Source organism: Pseudonaja textilis, chromosome 1 (genome assembly GCF_049901715.1).
Source record: "Pseudonaja textilis isolate UNSWEBS1 chromosome 1, rPseTex1.2, whole genome shotgun sequence".
Taxonomy (NCBI): Eukaryota; Metazoa; Chordata; class Lepidosauria; order Squamata; family Elapidae; genus Pseudonaja; species Pseudonaja textilis.
In genome coordinates, this window is record NC_141990.1 from 214,766,076 (window position 1) to 214,784,630 (window position 18,555).

General features: G+C 37.2%; 1 protein-coding gene across 1 annotated transcript in view; it reads left to right on the forward strand.

Moving 5' to 3' along the window:
• Positions 1–18,555, forward strand: part of CLASP1 (cytoplasmic linker associated protein 1) — a 238,772-nt gene that overhangs the window by 88,907 nt on the left and 131,310 nt on the right. Inside the window, exons 4-8 of the mRNA XM_087920454.1 lie at positions 1,048–1,151; positions 1,711–1,802; positions 1,909–1,984; positions 13,947–14,044; positions 14,844–14,911. Of these exons, the coding sequence (XP_087776580.1) occupies positions 1,048–1,151; positions 1,711–1,802; positions 1,909–1,984; positions 13,947–14,044; positions 14,844–14,911 (438 nt within the window). The remainder of the gene's footprint in view (positions 1–1,047; positions 1,152–1,710; positions 1,803–1,908; positions 1,985–13,946; positions 14,045–14,843; positions 14,912–18,555) is intronic.

An 18,555-nucleotide genomic window follows, 5' to 3' on the forward strand; every position in this document is an offset into this window, starting at 1 on the left:
AACAATATATAATCAAGCAAAAGTATAAAATAAGTGTTCACAAAAACTAATGAAAGCATGGAATAAAACTAAACTAATCAAGGTCCCCTTTGAAAAAGCTCAGTTTCCAGAAAGCAATCAGGCAGGCACAAAAAAATAGCACTTTCCCTTACATTCCTTAAAGCAGACACTATTAATAATTTCTTCCCAAGTAGGCTGAACTGCTCATGTCAATTCAAATGAGTGAATCTACTCCTGCAGATAACAAGCAGTTTTAAAAGTTAATGCTAGCACTTTAAAATTGTATCCAGGAGCCTGTTAGCAACCAATACAGATTCCCACACATTGGTATAATGTGTCCCCACTGGCAAACGCTGGTTAGCATACAGATTGCTGCACCCTGAATCAAGTGCATTCTTCCGGGTGATTTTCAAAGACAGCCCCAGGTAGAGTGTGTTTCAAAAATCAGCAAGTGGTGATAATGAGGATGTCAGCCACCGTAGCAAAATCTCACCACGCCAGCTAGAGTCACAACTGATGCACCAGCAGAAGCTAGAAACACACACTCCAGAACCACAGCCTCCAACTGCTGTAGCAGGACCTATGAGTCCCAAAGAGCCTCAAGTCACTAATTAACATTAATGTAAATGTGATCTGGTTGCCAAGTGCTTAAAATGCAGTCACATGACTGCAGGTGTGTGTATTGCAATTATAACTTCAAGGTTAGGTTGTAAGAAACTTTTGGTTGATTCAAATGGTTAATTTATTGGTCATTAAGTGAACACTACCTGTATGGGGGAATTACAAGCAGCAGCCATTAATATAGTGCATGAAAATAAATATGATTGGACATACTTGAAAAGTTAGCAGCATATGCAAACATAATGACAGGGCAGCCTTTTTCACAGCCTGTTGTCTGAAGCAAATGTCTATTTCTTCCACATGAGTAGCTTACCAAAACACCCCACAAGGCACTTGGTAAGGTAGACATATTTTAGTGTTGATCTGAAGTGTCAACTCTGTGTTTTTGAATCCTCCTTTGTGATCCGCCTTTCTTTTTGTCTCCAGTGTTACCTAGTTTAATTGACAGACTGGGAGATTCAAAAGACTCTGTACGAGAGCAGGATCAGGCCCTGCTCTTAAAAATCATGGAGCAAGCTTCTAGTCCCCAGGTGAGTTTTGGAAATGTACAACAATCGGGTACAAACTTATGGTATCTACTCCAAGGAAACCATTCACAAGAAGGTTCAATTTGTATTGAACATTTTTATTATGCCTAATAAACTTTATTGTTCAAATAGGATGGGTGCTATGTATCTATCAAAGGCATACAAGTTGAAGAGGTAACAGGCTGGATGCATCACACCCTGGCCACGCCCACCCCGTTTTAGTGAAGGGGGGAAAAGTCGTGACATGTCACATGACAACAATGCGATGCTGCGAGTTTGACACTCCTATTTTAGACCCTTTATATATGAATATGATGGGAAGGAGGCCATATCAGTATATTCCCTGCCAGTAAAAATAAACTTCTAAAATATTTTTCAATAGTTAAATTAGTTCCACTTGCCTACGCTGTCTTCATTCACGTATGCATCCACATATGCACGTTATTTGTGCAACCCCATCACACTTGTCTCGTGACAATAGGATATTCTGGATCAAGCAGATGCAACCAATCTTCATTTAGGATGTTTTCCTGCCTCTTACTTTCTTATATCTATGTGACAGTACGTGTGGGACAGAATTTTGGGAGGATTCAAACATAAGAATTTCCGGACAAGAGAAGGAATTTGCCTCTGCCTTATTGCAACTCTTAATGCGTAAGTTGGACTATTATGCCTAAGTTATACCTGTGTTCAGTTGCTTTGAAAAATTACTTAGCTGATATGTTGCTTTCTTGCTTTTTGTTGTCTTCTTCTATTTTAGATCTGGAGCTCAGAGTTTAACCTTGAGCAAGATTGTGCCCCATATATGTAACTTACTTGGTGACCCAAACAGCCAGGTGAGTCTTTAATGTTCTACATTTGCTTACTTATACCCTTCCTGGAGAAGAATAACGGCTCTAGAGGCTTTATTTGTATTTTATTTTATTTTAATTTCAAAGCTTTACCACACCAACATTTCATGTGACCAGGAAAGTTTTAACTTCTTTTATTGACAGCAGATGCATTTTAAAATCTGTATCCTCATCTTTAGAGCAGTAATTCTTTAAGGAAGCTCTTGTTTTCTTCTGGGATTCACATGACTACTGCTCCACAATTGCAGGAAAAGATTCATTAATTTTAAACATGTTGACAGATGTTATATAAAATGATAACAGCTGTCATTTTGTCCAATCTGTCCAGTCATAATCTTTTTTTTCCTTATTGAATCTAGATTGATGCTCTGATCTCATGATTAAGATTAATTCTTGCTTCTGCGTTCTCAATTTCCCAACTGTACCTTGTAAAGGGTGTTCTATCCATATTTATTGATCCACATTAGTATTGAGCAAGCAGCTTGGAGACCTGAATAAAGGAGAATTTGTGATTGTGCAAAGAAGCATCCCATGTTTGAATGAAAGCACATACTTATTTCATTGACTGAAAATATTTCTATTCCATTTATATTATTCTAATTTTTCAAAAATTTCCATATGTACTTTGTTGTTCAACTGACAGGGGTAGTCTGACAGGGTCTGTATACTTATCTTTGAGATTGCTTTTCTTCCATTCAGTTTTACAATTCTCAAAGACTGCATCACAAATTCCTGCAGTTTGCTTGGCAAGATTTTTCAGAAGTGGTTTGCCCTTGCCTCTTTCCTAGGACTGAAAGAAAGTGACTGGCTCAAGATCATCCAGATGGCTTTGTGACCAAGATGGCACTTAGAGCTCACGATCTCCTAATTTCTAGCGTGAAGGCTCTCCACAATGAGTTCTCCAATATTTGCAAAATAGAGAGCTAATATAGAGTTCAGAATGATTATATTCAGATGTCTTTTGTGCAATTATATTAACAAAAATATTGAATTATAATACTGTATACTTTGTAGTATCATCTGCAATTATTTAGGCATTCATTGTTAACCTGCATACATTTTGTAAGGAGAAAACTATGTAGGGTATTGAAATGCTGTTCTCTCATCCATTTAAAATCCTGCTGAATCTCAACACTTGCCTTCTGTTTTGAATTTAGTAGCATGTATCTAGCTGATTTTTGAAGAATTGTTTTTGACAGAGGACAAAGCTATATTCATATAGTCCTGAAGATATGACTGCAATTATCCAGTATGTCCCCAATGGTCGTTAGGTGAAGGTCTTTCTGCTCTCCCAAGAATTATTAAATGTCTGGGTCATTAAGTGGAGTATGGGGTGCCTTGGGTGAGGTAGGCCCTTGGAGACCTAATATAGACCCAGGCTCGTCTGCCCTTGGGTCCGTATAGGCCTTTTCCCACTCTTAGGCCTGATTCCCACTCCATCAGGCCAAGCACCCTCCTTCTCACTTAACTTTTGAAGGCCTATGAGGCCTTCCAGAGCACTGGAATGGATTGTTCTTTTCTGCAGCCACATGGAGCAGTTCCGGAAGCAGCTGCCATTTTGTCTTACCCACAAAGTAGGTAGCATCTGCAATGCTATGTAGACCTCGTAAAGGCAGAAAATGAAGCCGTTTGTCTGGCAGCCACCATTTTGTCCTAGCCCACAAGCGGGTGGGACAAAATGCTCGCCATGTTCAGATTGCCTATGAATGGCCCAGGGGCACATGGCCTGCCCTACAGTGAGGTCTGAAGAACTTCAAAATATAAGTGATAGGTGATGGGTGTGTGGGGAGGAGGTCCAAGAGCTGTGGGGTCTCAGAGAATGGGATGGAGTGAGTCTTTTTGTAGTGGGTCATAAGGGTGAATGACCTTAGGGACCATTTGACTTTGTAATTTCTTTCTGCAAAGACTTCCATATTGCTTAGATCAGGGGTCCCCAACCACCGGGCCCCGGACTGGTACCGGTCCGTGGAACATTTTCTACTGGGCTGCCGGTTTGCTGGGCACCGCCATCTTGTTTTGATGAGAAAGTGCTTCCGGTGAGCTTTTCCGGTTGGAAAGCGGTGTTTGGGTCCTGAAGGAATCCTCGCGCCTTAGTTTCATCGAAGGGGGGGGCGGCTTCGAACAAAACTAAGGTGCAAGGATTCTTTCAGCACCCAAGGCAAGGCGAGCTGAGCGACCGTCCCGAAGCCCATCGACACAGGTACAAAGGAGGAGTTGAAGGTGGCGGGGAGAAGCGGGGGACGGCTGGCTGGTCGCTCGGCTCGGCTCGGCTCGCCTTGCCATGCGTGCTGATTCCAGTACCAGGCCACGGATCATTTTGTGATGCCGGTACTGGGCCGTGGCACAAAAAAGGTTGGGGGCCACTGGCTTAGATAATTCATTTGAATAGAAAGCATAATGTAGGATTAAAAAATAAATGTTGCATCATAAACTTTATTACGTGTCATGAAAACCACTGTTAAGAAATTCCAGCCAAGTATAATTTGAGGTAATTGGGATGCCTGGTTTATACTGTTCTATTATTATATCCTACCCAGAAATTTGGAATTGGGCATTGTAAAAGAGCTTTTGATAAGTACACCAACGAATAGTTCTCCACCACCCCCATCCATAAAATCATTGTTTTGCTTCTGGGACCTACTTTATTGACATTTAAATGGTAAAAAATAAACTTGCATGGCTGTTTTAATTAAATGTATCTTTTTATTTTTTTTAATCTGTCATGAAATCTATGAAGATTAACTAAACATCAAGTATTGAATTATTTTACTAAAGGCATAGTATTCTGTTTATGTGTGAAATTCAAAAATTATTTAGAACTGCTTTGTCCAGCTTGGTACTCTCTATATGTATTGGCCAAAATGGCAGAGAATTTTAGAAACTGTAGCCCAAACGAATCAGGAAGACACCAAGTTGGAAGAAACTGACTTAGAATAATATTTTAAATCACTATCTTTTTTCCTCCAATTTTCCTGCTGAAGAGAGAATAAACCTCATCTTCTTGCTATAAGGCAAATGAGTTGCTGGGTTGTTCAAAGGAAATGCTAGTGACCGTTACAAAAAATGTACATTTTAGTTTTCTCTTTTCATCTGTTCTGTAGTGCTACTCTTCCGAATGCAGATAGCCACCTTTATGGGTAATTCTTCCCTAATACTTGAATCTCTGGAGATGGGACCAGCAGCATGGCTCTATTCTTCAGTAGTCCTCTTAAATACATTCTTTTCATCTATACACCCCAAAAAATTACTGTCTGTTTAACTACCTTTTTATTCATTTCTTTTGGGGAATGAGACACACTACTTATAAGGTATTGGAATTGCCTAGGGTTCCTAAAGTTGATTCTCCTGGTGAGATATGTAAGGCCAGTAGTAGAAATCCAAGTTCCAGAACCTTTGTCTATTAGCAGTTGTGTAGCATTGAACAATAACAGTTAAGAAAAAATATACATATATATTTAAATAATTTGGTGGGGAGATGCACAAAAATATCCTTTAGCATGTATGTTTGGCCCTTCTGTGATCATTATTTTCCTCAAGATGTTAGGACCATAGGCAGTCTGTTGGCAAAGTCTTATTTCCCTCTAGTCTTGCAACACAGTGGCTTACCTGTGGTTACCATGGAGACAAAGAGACCTTTCAGCCATGATAGGGCAGAAAGGTGGAAGAACAGCATGGAAGGTTCGTTTGGCATGAAGATAGAAGGCTAGCGAAGATGGCTGGCAGGATGAGTATGGTTTGTGGGAAAGAAGACTGGAGGATTAATTAGAAAAGTTTGCAGTTCTGTGAGAGAAAAACACAGAAGAAGAAAGTATTTTCTAGAAATGCTATAGTTAATGTTTGGATATATATGCGTTCTGTTCCTAGATCAATTTTGAATTTTAACCTATTTTTGAACTAGAACTTCCCTTCTGAATCAGTATTTGATGCTGATCAAAGACAGGTAGCCACATTGACCTATTATGACATCGTTATAAGGCCATTCAAATTATATTTTCATTATAACCACCTTATTTATTTATTTATCAAATTTCTACACCACCCATCTCACCTCTGTGACCTTCTAGTGTATTAGAGGTCCTTGTGGTGCAGAATTCAAATGTTCATATTCAGCAAACTATTGTACCTTTATAAAAGTTTTTTTTTTTAAAGTAAGGTGCTTTAGACTCAGGCCTTGAGTCTGAAGTGGGTGCCAAATCTGATGCATTGTATATTGACCAAGATTGGTCCTGTGAATAGTTCACTTCTTTTTATTTTATCTATCTAATTTATTTAAATTTATTGGCAGCCTAACTCCAATGAAATCTGAGAAGTACACAAAATTAGAAAAAATAGAAAAACAGGTAAAAACTTTAAATAAAATGGATAGTACAGACAAAATTAATCCAGTAAACAATAAAATCAATTTGGTTTTAACCATTGGCTAAATAATGGCCTCTATATTGGCCTCCATCACACAACAACTATAGTCAAGATCAGGAGTCGCCAACCTTTTGGACCTCAGGGATCACTAAATTCATAATTTTAAATCCCGTTGACCACTAATACGATTTTTTAAAAAGGATTTAGTGCAATAAAAAAAAATGCAAATAATTTTTCTGAGGACCACCAATATTTTCTCATAGACCACCAGTGGTCTGCAGACCATTGCTTGGTGACCGCTGATCTAGATTTACAAACCACTATGGCTGGGTTCACACATCATGCCAAGATAAAATCAAAAGCCAAGCCTATCAGCATGAGAAATTATTTTGCTTTTGCCTTAGTCTACTTTCACTTAATTCTCATTCCCCCTATTTAAAAAAAACCAAGTAATATTGATTGTTTTTTATCTCTAGAAAAGGTAGGAAATCCAAAACTATCTGTAAAATTTAGAAAAGCCAGATTTTCTTTTTAGTATAAAATTTTAAAAGATTGTTTAACAGCTTCTCCCATTAAGCATGATGGCAAAAACATGTTTTATTTATTTTGCAGTTGTATTGTAAATACATTGACAAAAGTTAGCCATCTGCACATACTGGTAGAAGAGAAACAGAGTTTGATTCCTCTAATAACAATCTGCTGCAGTGGTACATTGATTTTGCAAGAGGATATTTTCCTTCTCTAGGAATATACTTTGAATCCACGTTAGTGTTAAGGGAAAATGGGGTCCTTTTTTTTTGTAAATTTTATTTGAGTTTTCACAAAGAGAGACAAAAATACAAATAAAACATTGTTTTTGAAAGTAGCGAAATCCCGGGTTACATTTCTTCGTACAGACACAAATTCAGGTTCATGCTTATTTTTATATTCTATTCCATATCTTATTACTATTTTACGTATTCTGCATAGCTTCTCCCCTCTTAATTTTCTCAATTTTATTTTAATTATCTCATCTCAATTCAGATCATTGTATTTATATTTTTTGTCTGTCCTGTTTCAATTATCTATTATCTTTTCTCATTAAACAAAATTTCTCCTGTAGTTACTGATTGGAATATGATGCCTTTATATCTTTTCCCTAAAGTTGTAACATTCAATATAATACATAACTTCCATTCGGATTCTGCTTGGTACATTCTTAAAATACACACTGTATTCTTAAAAAAAGAAAAAATTATAAATGTATAATATAATTAAAACAACACTCCATTCCAATTCAATTCTATCATTAATATTAATATTCATTAAAGTCTTAACATCTTTAACATTACTTTTCAATTAAATATCATACTTCTATGGGAACAATTATAAGCTTTCCATAGTTAATTCCCCCGCTTATATTTTATAAAACATTAACTAATTAAAATGTTCCTGTTCCTTCCTAATTCAATTTTCTCATTTATTTTATTTCACTTATTTTATTCACAAACATTTCACTAAATTACACTATTTTATCCCTCATTTTAATCATACGTTGTTTCCAATTTTCTAAAGTTATTTCTATTACTAATATAACAATACAATCTTATGTACCTTTACAGAATCCCTTTTTCAGTTAGATTTTCACCCATTATCTCTAAATAGGTCCTGTTTCTCTATATCTTACTCCTGGTCCTTTGTAACTTCTTTTCCTTTCATTCTTCCCTCTCTTCTTCTCTCCCCTTTTTACCCCCTTGTCTCTCTACCTATATTTCTCTCTTCTGTATTCCCCTTTTCTGTTGCTTTCCAGTATTATACTTAATTTTTGAATTATTTTTCTTTGGTTGTTTTTTTAAGTCTTAAATTCTCCATTCTCTTTCCCCCCTTTTCCTTTTTCTTCCCCACATAAAATTGCTTATTCATTAAAGATGGCTTCTTCTTTGTCCCAGTCTTCTTGTTTTGCAGTCTTTTCTTGTTGTTTCTCATAGTTCCAAATCTCCATTTCTAAGAATTGAAAAACGAAGCCAAGAAGGGAGCCCTTCCCTTCTTGTGCATCTTCTTTGTACTTTTTAAGTTCCATTTTCAACTCATCCAGAAGTGCCATTGTATAAATTTTTAAACAACCACCCAATTGATTTTAGTCATTCAAATATAATAACCAAGAATCCAAAGATCACCAAATAATCCAAATACACGCAAGCTGTTTCTTTTTTGCTCTCTTTTTTTTCAGTTTCTCTTCCTGGGGTTACTATTTAGTTGCAAAGTTTCAGTTAAAATGTATCTTTTAGAAGTCTTGTTGAAGTTTACTGTAGATTCTTTTTAATTCCAGGCAGTCTCCTCCCTCTTCCAGATCCTGCCCTTATTCTTTTTCTCTCCCTTCCTGCATATGAAAAAGAAATTTTTTAATGTCCAGAAATCTTTATTCTCCCTTTGGCATTTTGTTTTATTTTCAGCTTAACTGCCTATTGATGTCAAAGCGGATTTTTCCGATTTCTTATTTAAGTCTCTTAGTTGTCAGTATGGGGAAGGAGAGAGAAGAAGAAAAAAGCCAAACCTTTCCCTTTTCACTTTCCTTCGCTGCTTCCGACTCTTTTTTGGGAGCGATGTTATTTTTTGTAAGTTTAAATTCCAGGATACCTTAGTTGTTGCTTTTACAATTTAACCCGGTCAGCCAAAACTTTCATTTCTTATCTTCCTCCTGCACATTCTTTTCCGGTCGAGTTCTCCTTTGTGGTGGCTATTTCTGACCACCGCTGCAACTGCCTTCGGGAAAGGGAGTAATGGCCAGCTGAGGAGGAGAGATGTGGCTCTCCTCAACCCTGCTGGCGGTCTCTCCCCTCTTCACCACCTCTACGGGGTGGTGTAGCCCTGAAACCAGCCGGCTTGGGGCACTCCAGCGGCGAGCCCAGACAGAAACCACGCACGATCACAGATTTCTGTCTGTCACCGAAGCCCTTCAAACCAGAAGTCGGGGTCCTTTTTTATTAAAGTACTAATCTCTGCGTTTTTGTTTTATATTTATATTTGTATAGGGCTGGAAGGTTGAAATGTGATCGATTGTCCTAGAGACTGGACTGAAAGTCAGATAGTTAATTGTGTACACATACAAATTACCATAGAGTTACCAGATGAGTTTTCTGCAGGAACACATTGCAAAATGTCTTGTGGCATCTTATATTTGCCACGTATTTATTACTACAGACACTTTCATGGATTGTGATCTCCTTAGGCAGTTCCAGCTTTTCTATTAATCTGCTCTGATATTATTTCTCAAAGCCTTCAGAAATTGTCTCCGTAACTGGATGAATAATGATGACATCCTCTTTGACACTTTTAGTTTTTTTGCTTCCACATTAAGGTGTGAAAAGATGCTTTGCACAAATACTTCCAGTCAGAAATTTGTTTATCTACCACACAGAAAAAGTCCTTCTGGCATGGAGTGAACTATTTTTGGGAGTTGAGTTTGGTGTCTACTATCATTAGATTTAGAAAATTACAAAGGGCTATCTTTTCCACCAACCACTCACTTATCTACTTGTTCACTCACTCATTTATTCTTTCCATTTACATTCTACCATTAGCAGACTGACTCTTATTTGTTAATTAATTTTATTTTGATTTTAACTTTCATTCTGGAACGTTCTGTACTTTCTGTTTTAATCATGGTTACCTGTTTTGCCTACTGGGAGGTGGAAGGAAAAATAATCCATGGATGAATGGGTAAATAGTAAACTGTGATTTTCTGTGTTGTGTGTACCTATCCAGTTGTGATTGACTTAATAATTGGTTAAAATAATGACTTTTATGAATGGACATTATTGAAAAACAAGGAAAAATTATGTTGAAATATACAAATACATCTATTACTCAGTGAAGTTTTCTTTAATTGGATAATTGGCCATGGTGTCTAAAGCCAATTGGCTTGTTTTAGCAGGGTTTTTTTCCTGTAAGAATATAGTTATTACCTTTGTAGTACCCTTGTAGATGGGAAAGATGATGTGGGGAAATGGTAGTGGGAAGAACCACTATAATCTGGTTCTCAGGTAAGCAGGAAATGTACATGCAGAAATAAATTCCAGTAAAAACTCAAATCATAAGCGTTCCCCTCCCTTTTTATTTCCAGTTTAATTCTACACCAAATATATACACAGCTTATGATCTGTTTGGTATACTTGAGATTGGAATTCAAAGCAAACCTTGGCTGCCTAAATATGCAGACCTATCAGGTCTATAATTAACTTGTTTAAAATTAGTTGCAACTGGTTTTAAAACATCGTTTCTAGTTCAGTTGTATGAATAAACCTGCTTCTATGTAAGGGTGGTGTCAAGAAGAACCTTACTACCAAGAGAAAGGAAGAAGTGGAGGAGGAGAGGGGACTACAGGTAGTCCTTGTCTTACGACCAGAATTGAGCCCAACATTTCTGTTGTTAAGTGAGACATTTGTTAAGTGAGTTTTGCCCCATTTTACAACTTTTCTTGCCACAGTTGTTGAAGTGAATCACTGCAGTTGATAAATTAGAAACCCAGTTCTTAAGTAAATCAGGTTTTCCCATTGACTTTGCTTGTCAAAAAGTTGCAAAAGGTGATCACATTACCTTAGAACACAACAATGGTCTAAGTATGAACCAATTGTTAAGCACCTGAATTTTGATCATATGATCATGGGGATGCTATAAAGGTTGTAACTCTGAAAAATGGTCATGTCACTTTTTTCAGTGCCATTGTAACTTTGAACAGTCACTAAATAAACTGTTATAAGTTGAGGACTACCTGTATAGGAATTTGATCCTACTTATAGAAGTAATTTTAAGTATATGTTTACGTAATATGAAAAGTGGGTCTTTGTGTAAGCTATCCATAAGAGCTGAGGTCAATAGATGGATATAGAAATAGATCTGTAAAGTATATTTTGTTCTCTGCCCTTTGGTATAAATAATTAAGAGCTATAAAATAAAGAAAATATTCGTAGCTCAGAGCTGAAATGAGGGATCCTTAGTCCTCTCCCAAGAACCTTTTAATTAAGCGCTATTTCTGTCAACACAACTCTTACAGAAAATGAGGATGAGCGTGAGACCTGTATCATTACATACTTCGAATATGAATCACAATATGGTTGAAATGGTTTATTCAGAAGGGAAACATAACTCTATATTGCCCCTTAAAGTGCAGGAATTGTATATCAATGCCTTAGAAGGAGGATTTCTTACAAAATAATCTAGGTTTTGTGATCTGCGACTTAAACTGTAATGGAGTCTGACTATCAAGGTTGTAAATTGTAATGGTCATGAAGTAGGCTGATTATATGATCAAACTGATTTTATGACTTTTTTGCAATGGTCATTAAGTGAGCACAATAGTTGTAAAGCATCTGCATTAGTTCTTAAGTAAATAATACAGTTGTTTGGGCATGCTTTTGCTGAAAACCAGAAGTAAATGCCATTATCAGCAAAAGTGCCATAAAACATGATTGCATGATCACAGGATGCTGAAAACACACATAAATGCAACATTTTGCCCGGTTCCCAAAGCTTTTTAATGTGAAAACAGGCAGAGATGAAATGTCAGAAGTTCAAATCTGGGTCATACAGGTGAAACTCAAAAATTAGAATATTGTGCAAAAGTTCATTTATTTCAGTAATGCACCTTAAAAAGGTGAAGCTAATATATGAGATAGACTCATTACATGCAAAGCAAGATAGTTCAAGCCGTGATTTGTCATAATTGAGATGATGATGGCTTACAGCTCATGAAAACCCCAAATCCACAATCTCAGAAAATTAGAATATTACATGCAATCAATAAAACAAGGATTGTACATAGACCAACATCGGACCTCTGAAAAGTAGAAGGATGCATATGTACTCTGTACTTGGTTTGGCCTCCTTTGCAGGAATTACTGCCTCAATGCAACATGGCATGAGGGTGCCATCAGCCTGTGGCACTGCTGAGGTGTTATAGAAGACCAGGATGCTTCAATAGGGGAATTCAGCTCTTCTGCATTGTTCGGTCTCATGTCTCTCATCTTTCTTCAGGCAATGCCCCCATGATTCTCTAGGGGTTCAGGTCAGGCGAGTTTGTTGGCCAATCAAGCACAGTAATCCCATGGTTATTGAACCAGGTTTTGGTGCTTTTTGGCAGTGTGGGCAGGTGCCAAGTCCTGCTGGAAAATGAAGTCAGCATCCCCATAAAGCTCATATATGGAAGGAAGCATGAAGTGCTCCAAAATCTCCTGGTAGACGGCTGCGTTGACTGTGGGACTTAATGAAGCACAGTGGACCAACACCAGCAGATGACATGGCTCCCCAAATCAACACAGACTCTGGAAACTTCTACACTGGACTTCAAGCACCTTGCAGTGTGTGCCTCTCCATTCTTCCTCCAGACTCTGGTCCTTGCTTTCCAAATGAGATGCAAAAGGTTGCTCTCATCAGAAAAAGGACTTTGGACCACTTGAGCAACAGACTAGGTCTGTTTTTCTTTAGCCCAGGTAAGACGTCTTGACATTGTTTGTTGTTCAGGGAGCGACTTGACAAGAGGAATACAACATTTGAAGCCCATGTCCAGGATCCATCTATGTGTGGTGGCTCTTGATGCACTGACTCCAGCCTCAGTCCACTCCTTGTGAAAGTCCCCAACACTTTTGAATGGTCTTTTCCTGACAATCCTCTCCAGGCTGCAATCATCCCCGTTGCTTGTGCACCTTTTTCTTCCACACTTTCCCTTCCACATAACTTTCTCTATTAATGTGCTTTGATACAGCACTTTGGGAACATCCAACTTCTTTGCAATTACCTTTGAGGTTTTCCTCCTTAGACGGGGTCAATGATGGTTTGCTGCACAACTGTCAGGTCAGCAGTCTTTCCCATGATTGTGATTCCTACTGAACCAGACTGAGAGAGACCATTTAAAGGCTGATTGAGGAACCTCCCTTTGCAAGTGCTATGGCTTAATTAGCTGATTAGAGTGGGATACTTTGAGCCTAGAATATTGAACCTTTTCACAAATATTGTAATAATATTCTCAATAATCTTGAGATTGTGGATTTGGGGTTTTCATGAGCTGTAAGCCATAATCATCTCAATTATGCCACATCACGGCTTGAACTATCTTGCTTTTGCATGTAATGAGTCTACCTCATATATTAGTGTCACCTTTAAGTTGCATTACTGAAATAAATGAACTTTTTCACAATATTCCAATTTTTTGAATTTCACTTATAAGTAGTCTCCTGGTGGGTTTGTTGTAATTTTGAATAGTGATTAAGTGACCGGTCATTAGTCATGAACTACCTGTATAGAAATTATTTCCCAGTAAGGTATGATATAGCAAGACAGGCTATTAGCATGAATTACACTAAGCTTTTAAGAATCATGGGTTCCTTCAGAAGAACTTTGAAAATTTGCGTTTTCATTTAATTATGATTTCTTGCCTGGATGTTGTTGAGAATACTGATTTATGCTAACTATGGTCATTTCAAGGAAACTAAATGAAGATGAACCTGTTGTGATCTCTAAAGCCTTAAAATTAAGTATAGCTATTTTTAAACATAAATAGATCATAAACCGCAATATGTAACAATATTTTCCTTTGTTATTTTTTAATGATTAGGTTCGTGATGCAGCAATAAATAGCCTTGTAGAAATCTACAGACATGTAGGTGAACGTGTAAGAGCTGATCTCAGCAAAAAGGGATTGCCACAGTCTCGGTGAGTGAAAAAGTTCTCTTTCTGAGCTTTTGTTCATTTGTTAGGTCCACTTTTTTTCTTAAAAAATCAGATTATTGTAAGGATTTGTTAAGACAATTCTCAGTTATGATACTATCATGAAAATAAGGAGAATAAAATACAACATGTTCTGAAATAGTGGCATTTTGTTTGTGTTATGTTCCTGGAAAATGAAGTATAGGTAGTCTTCAGTGTACAGTTGAGTCCACAATTTTGGTGGTAAGTTGTGATGATTTTCAAGGAGGTCACCACATGACTAGACCCAATTTTATAACCTTATTGTAGCAGTCTTTAAGCAAAAATAGAAGTCGTAGTGAATCCATTATTCATTCTAGAACATTTTTGCTGGAAAGTAAACACCAACTTCCACAAAAAGGCCATAAATTGCTACTGTGAATGTGAGACTAAAATGTGATCATGTCACCACAGAGGGGGAGTCCCAGATGTTGGAGCTTTTGGTCCTAAGTAGCTTTTTTGGATTTCATTGTCCATCACTATAAATGACCAATCATAAGTTGAGGACTACCTGTATCTTTTGTTTCAGTAAATTAAAAGATTGAATAATGGACTAAATTTTCTCAGGGTAATGAATGAGGTATACAGTTCAAATTATGTACAAGTTTGAAATTTCCTATTCTTTAAACATTTTAATCTCTTTTTTGTTTTCATTTATCATTTACATTTAATTTAAAAAAGGACTTAAAATTAGAGGCAGAAATGTGCCTTATTTGGATGTCATTTAAGTACTGCCAAAATCATTATTCATTTGTTTTCAAACCAGGTTGAACATCATATTTACAAAATTTGATGAGGTCCAGAAATCAGGCACCATGATTCAGGGAGCTGGTGGTGAGTAGTAGTATTTTCTTCAAATAAGATTAAATCAATGATGTAGTGTCTTTAAGATTGTTTTAAATTTTCTTTTGTTCCTTAAACTATGAGCATCATGCTTTTCTACTTTGGCATATCGCTTTTTCTTGGCGGTGGTGGGGGGGAAGCATTTCATTTTATATAGAGAGACATTTTTATAAAACAAAGCTGATTAATTGATTTATGTGTGATCGGTGTGTAGTAAAGAATTGTGTAAAAATTGGGATAAGGAAAAAATAGTCCCCAGATTCAACTGAATAGAAAGGCAATATTTGTTATTTACATGGCTTAGAGCTGCTCTAGTCAGCTCACTATCTGTGGCATACAAGTCCTAATATATAAATGGGATTAAAAACAATAAAAAGCTAATTTAAAAACAAATCATACATTATAATACTAGTAGTAACATAATATTGGAAGACACAACTGGTAATAACATAAAATTGGGAGAAGAAGAAAATTAAATAAAATAAATAAAACTTCACAAATTTTCTGAAGATCAGAAAGGAAGGGAGATATTCAGATCTCTTGGGAGGTGGAATACAGGTGAAACTCAAAAAATTAGAATATTGTGCAAAAGTTCATTTATTTCAGTAATGCAACTTAAAAGGTGAAACTAATATATGAGATAGACTCATTACATGCAAAGCAAGATAGTTCAAGCCGTGATTTGTCATAATTGTGATGATTATGGCTTACAGCTCATGAAACCCCAAATCCACAATCTCAGAAAATTAGAATATTACATGCAATCAATAAAACAAGGATTGTACATAGACCAATATCGGACCTCTGAAAAGTATAAGCATGCATACTGTATTCAATGCTTGGTTTGGGCCCCTTTTGCAGCAATTACTGCCTCAATGCGGCGTGGCATGGAAGCTATCAGTCTGTGGCATTGCTGAGGTGTTATGGAAGATCCGGATGCTTCAATAGGGGACTTCAGCTCTTCTGCATTGTTTGGTCTCATGTCTCTCGTCTTTCTCTTGGCAATACCCCATAGATTCTCTATGAGGTTCAGGTCAGGCGAGTTTGCTGGCCAATCAAGCACATTAATCCTACGGTCATTGAACCAGGTTTTGGTGCTTTTGGCAGTGTGGGCAGGTGCCAAATCCTGCTGGAAAATGAAGTCAGCATCGCCATAAAGCTCATCTGCAGAAGGAAGAGTGAAGTGTTCCAAAATCTCCTGGTAGATGGCTGCGTTGACCCTGGACTTAATGAAGCACAGTGGACCAACACCAGCAGATGACATGGCTCCCCAAATCAACACAGACTGGAAACTTCACACTGGACTTCAAGCACCTTGCAGTGTGTGCCTCTCCATTCTTCCTCCAGACTCTGGGTCCTTGCTTTCCAAATGAGATGCAAAAGTTGCTCTCATCGGAAAAGAGGACTTTGGACCACTGAGCAACAGAATAGGTCTGTTTTTCTTTAGCCCAGGTAAGACGCTTCTGAAGTTGTTTGTTGTTCAGGAGCGGCTTGACAAGAGGAATACGACATTTGAAGCCCATGTCCACAATCCATCTGTGTGGTGGCTCTTGATGCACTGACTCCAGCCTCAGTCCACACCTTGTGAAAGTCCCCAAGTCTCCTTTTGAATGGTCTTTTCCTGACAATCCTCTCCAGGCTGCGGTCATCCCTGCTGCTTGTGCACCTTTTTTTTCCACACTTTTCCCTTCCACATAACTTTCTATTAATGTGCTTTGATACAGTACTTTGGGAACATCCAACTTCATTTGCAGTTAGCTTTTGAGGCTTTCCCACCTTATGGAGGGTGTCAATGATGGTTTTCTGCACAACTGTCAGGTCAGCAGTCTTTCCCATGATTGTGCTTCCTACTGAACCAGACTGAGAGACCATTTAAAGGCTCAGGAACCCTTTGCAGGTGTTATGGCTTAATTAGCTGATTAAAGTGGGCCACTTTGAGCCTAGAATATTGAACCTTTTCACAATATTCTAGTTTTCTGAGATTGTGGATTTGCGGTTTTCATGAGCTGTAAGCCATAATCATCTGAATTATGACACATCATGGCTTGAACTATCTTGCTTTGCATGTAATGAGTCTATCTCATAAATTAGTGTCACCTTTTAAGTTGCATTACTGAAATAACTGAGCTTTTGCATGATATTCTAATTTTTTTGAGTTTCACCTGTACTGCTCCATAGAAGGAAGCAATGACTGAAAATGTATGCTTTTCGGATACTTGAAGATGATGGCCTCTGGTCAAAGGAACATATAAACAGCCAACTCAATTACATCTTACTGAACAGGCAAGTGTTATTTGGAGAAAGCCATCTAGCAGATACCCAACTATGTAAACTATATAGGTCTTGAAGGCGACAAGATGTAACATGAGCGCCACAAGGCACACACATAACTACATCAATATGAGTAATGGACCAATTGTAATTTCTCTGAATGCTCTTCAAGGCCTATTAGAGGTCATAGCAGTAATTTCATCCAGAGATGATTAAGGGATGAGTGGCAGTAAGTAATGCCTCCCGTTGCAGAAAAGTTCACAATTGTCACACAAGATGATGTTGTGCAAAAGCCCTCTTTGAACAGAAATCCAAGAGGACTTGGATGCTAATGCTAATCAGTTATTTGGGCCTTCTCATTCTTTAAAATGCTGAAATGCCTAATAGAACAGCTAGATCCAAGGAATAGTATTTTAAAGAAAATATCTTCATTGACCACCTGCCCCTTAGGTTATTTGAATGGAGGCTTTGTTGCATTACTGTTTAAAATGTTTATTTATCTATCTTTTAGTGTATCTCTTTAGACTTAGTTGTATCCACCTGGATTTTCTTTGGCTAAATACATGCTATAAGTCTCAGAACAGGAGTAGGGGAAACATCCTTCAGTATAGTATTGCCTATGCTAGCTAGGATTGCTAACAACTGGATGATTCCATCTCATTCTTGCTAATTTAACACCTTAATTTCATTAAAGGAAAGAGCTTTTCAGTTGCCTTTAAAATTAGAAAAAGATGTGTGTATACCCATGCACATTGGGTGACTGTTGCTTAAATGTTGCTAAAATCTTGGTTCATATTCAGGAGTTCTAAATTTTGACTGTTGAATTGTTATCTTTTCCCCCAAAAAAGGTTATACTGTGTTGAAAATGTTTCTAAAGCATTTAAAAGTGCGAAAACTTGATCTTTGTTCCTCTTTGGAATTCTCATATTTGTTTTATTTACATGATATTATTGACCTTCATGTATTAAAGATTATAGTCTAAATCATGGTTTGCTCTTAGATTAGATGAACTGACCAGTTTTTAAGTATGAGATTTCTTTTCCTTTTCCATTTTATTGTAGGCCATGGTCAATAGAAAATAAGATACCGGCTTTATGATTGCTATGAAGAATAGCTTTACATTTTTACAGCAATATAAATAAAATGCCAGTTGTTAGATAGAAATGGTGATGTGAAGCAGGCTTTACTTTATGTAACAGGAAGAAGGATTTCATATTTCTGCTATACCATAGTTGCTAGGTTACGGGAAGGTTTTTCAGTTTTTTATAGCAGAAAATGGTGCTAAACTGCATGCTGGATTTCTTGCTGATTCTTAATAGTCTGTCTCATTCACATAGGTGCTTATGTGTATGTGTGAGAGTGAG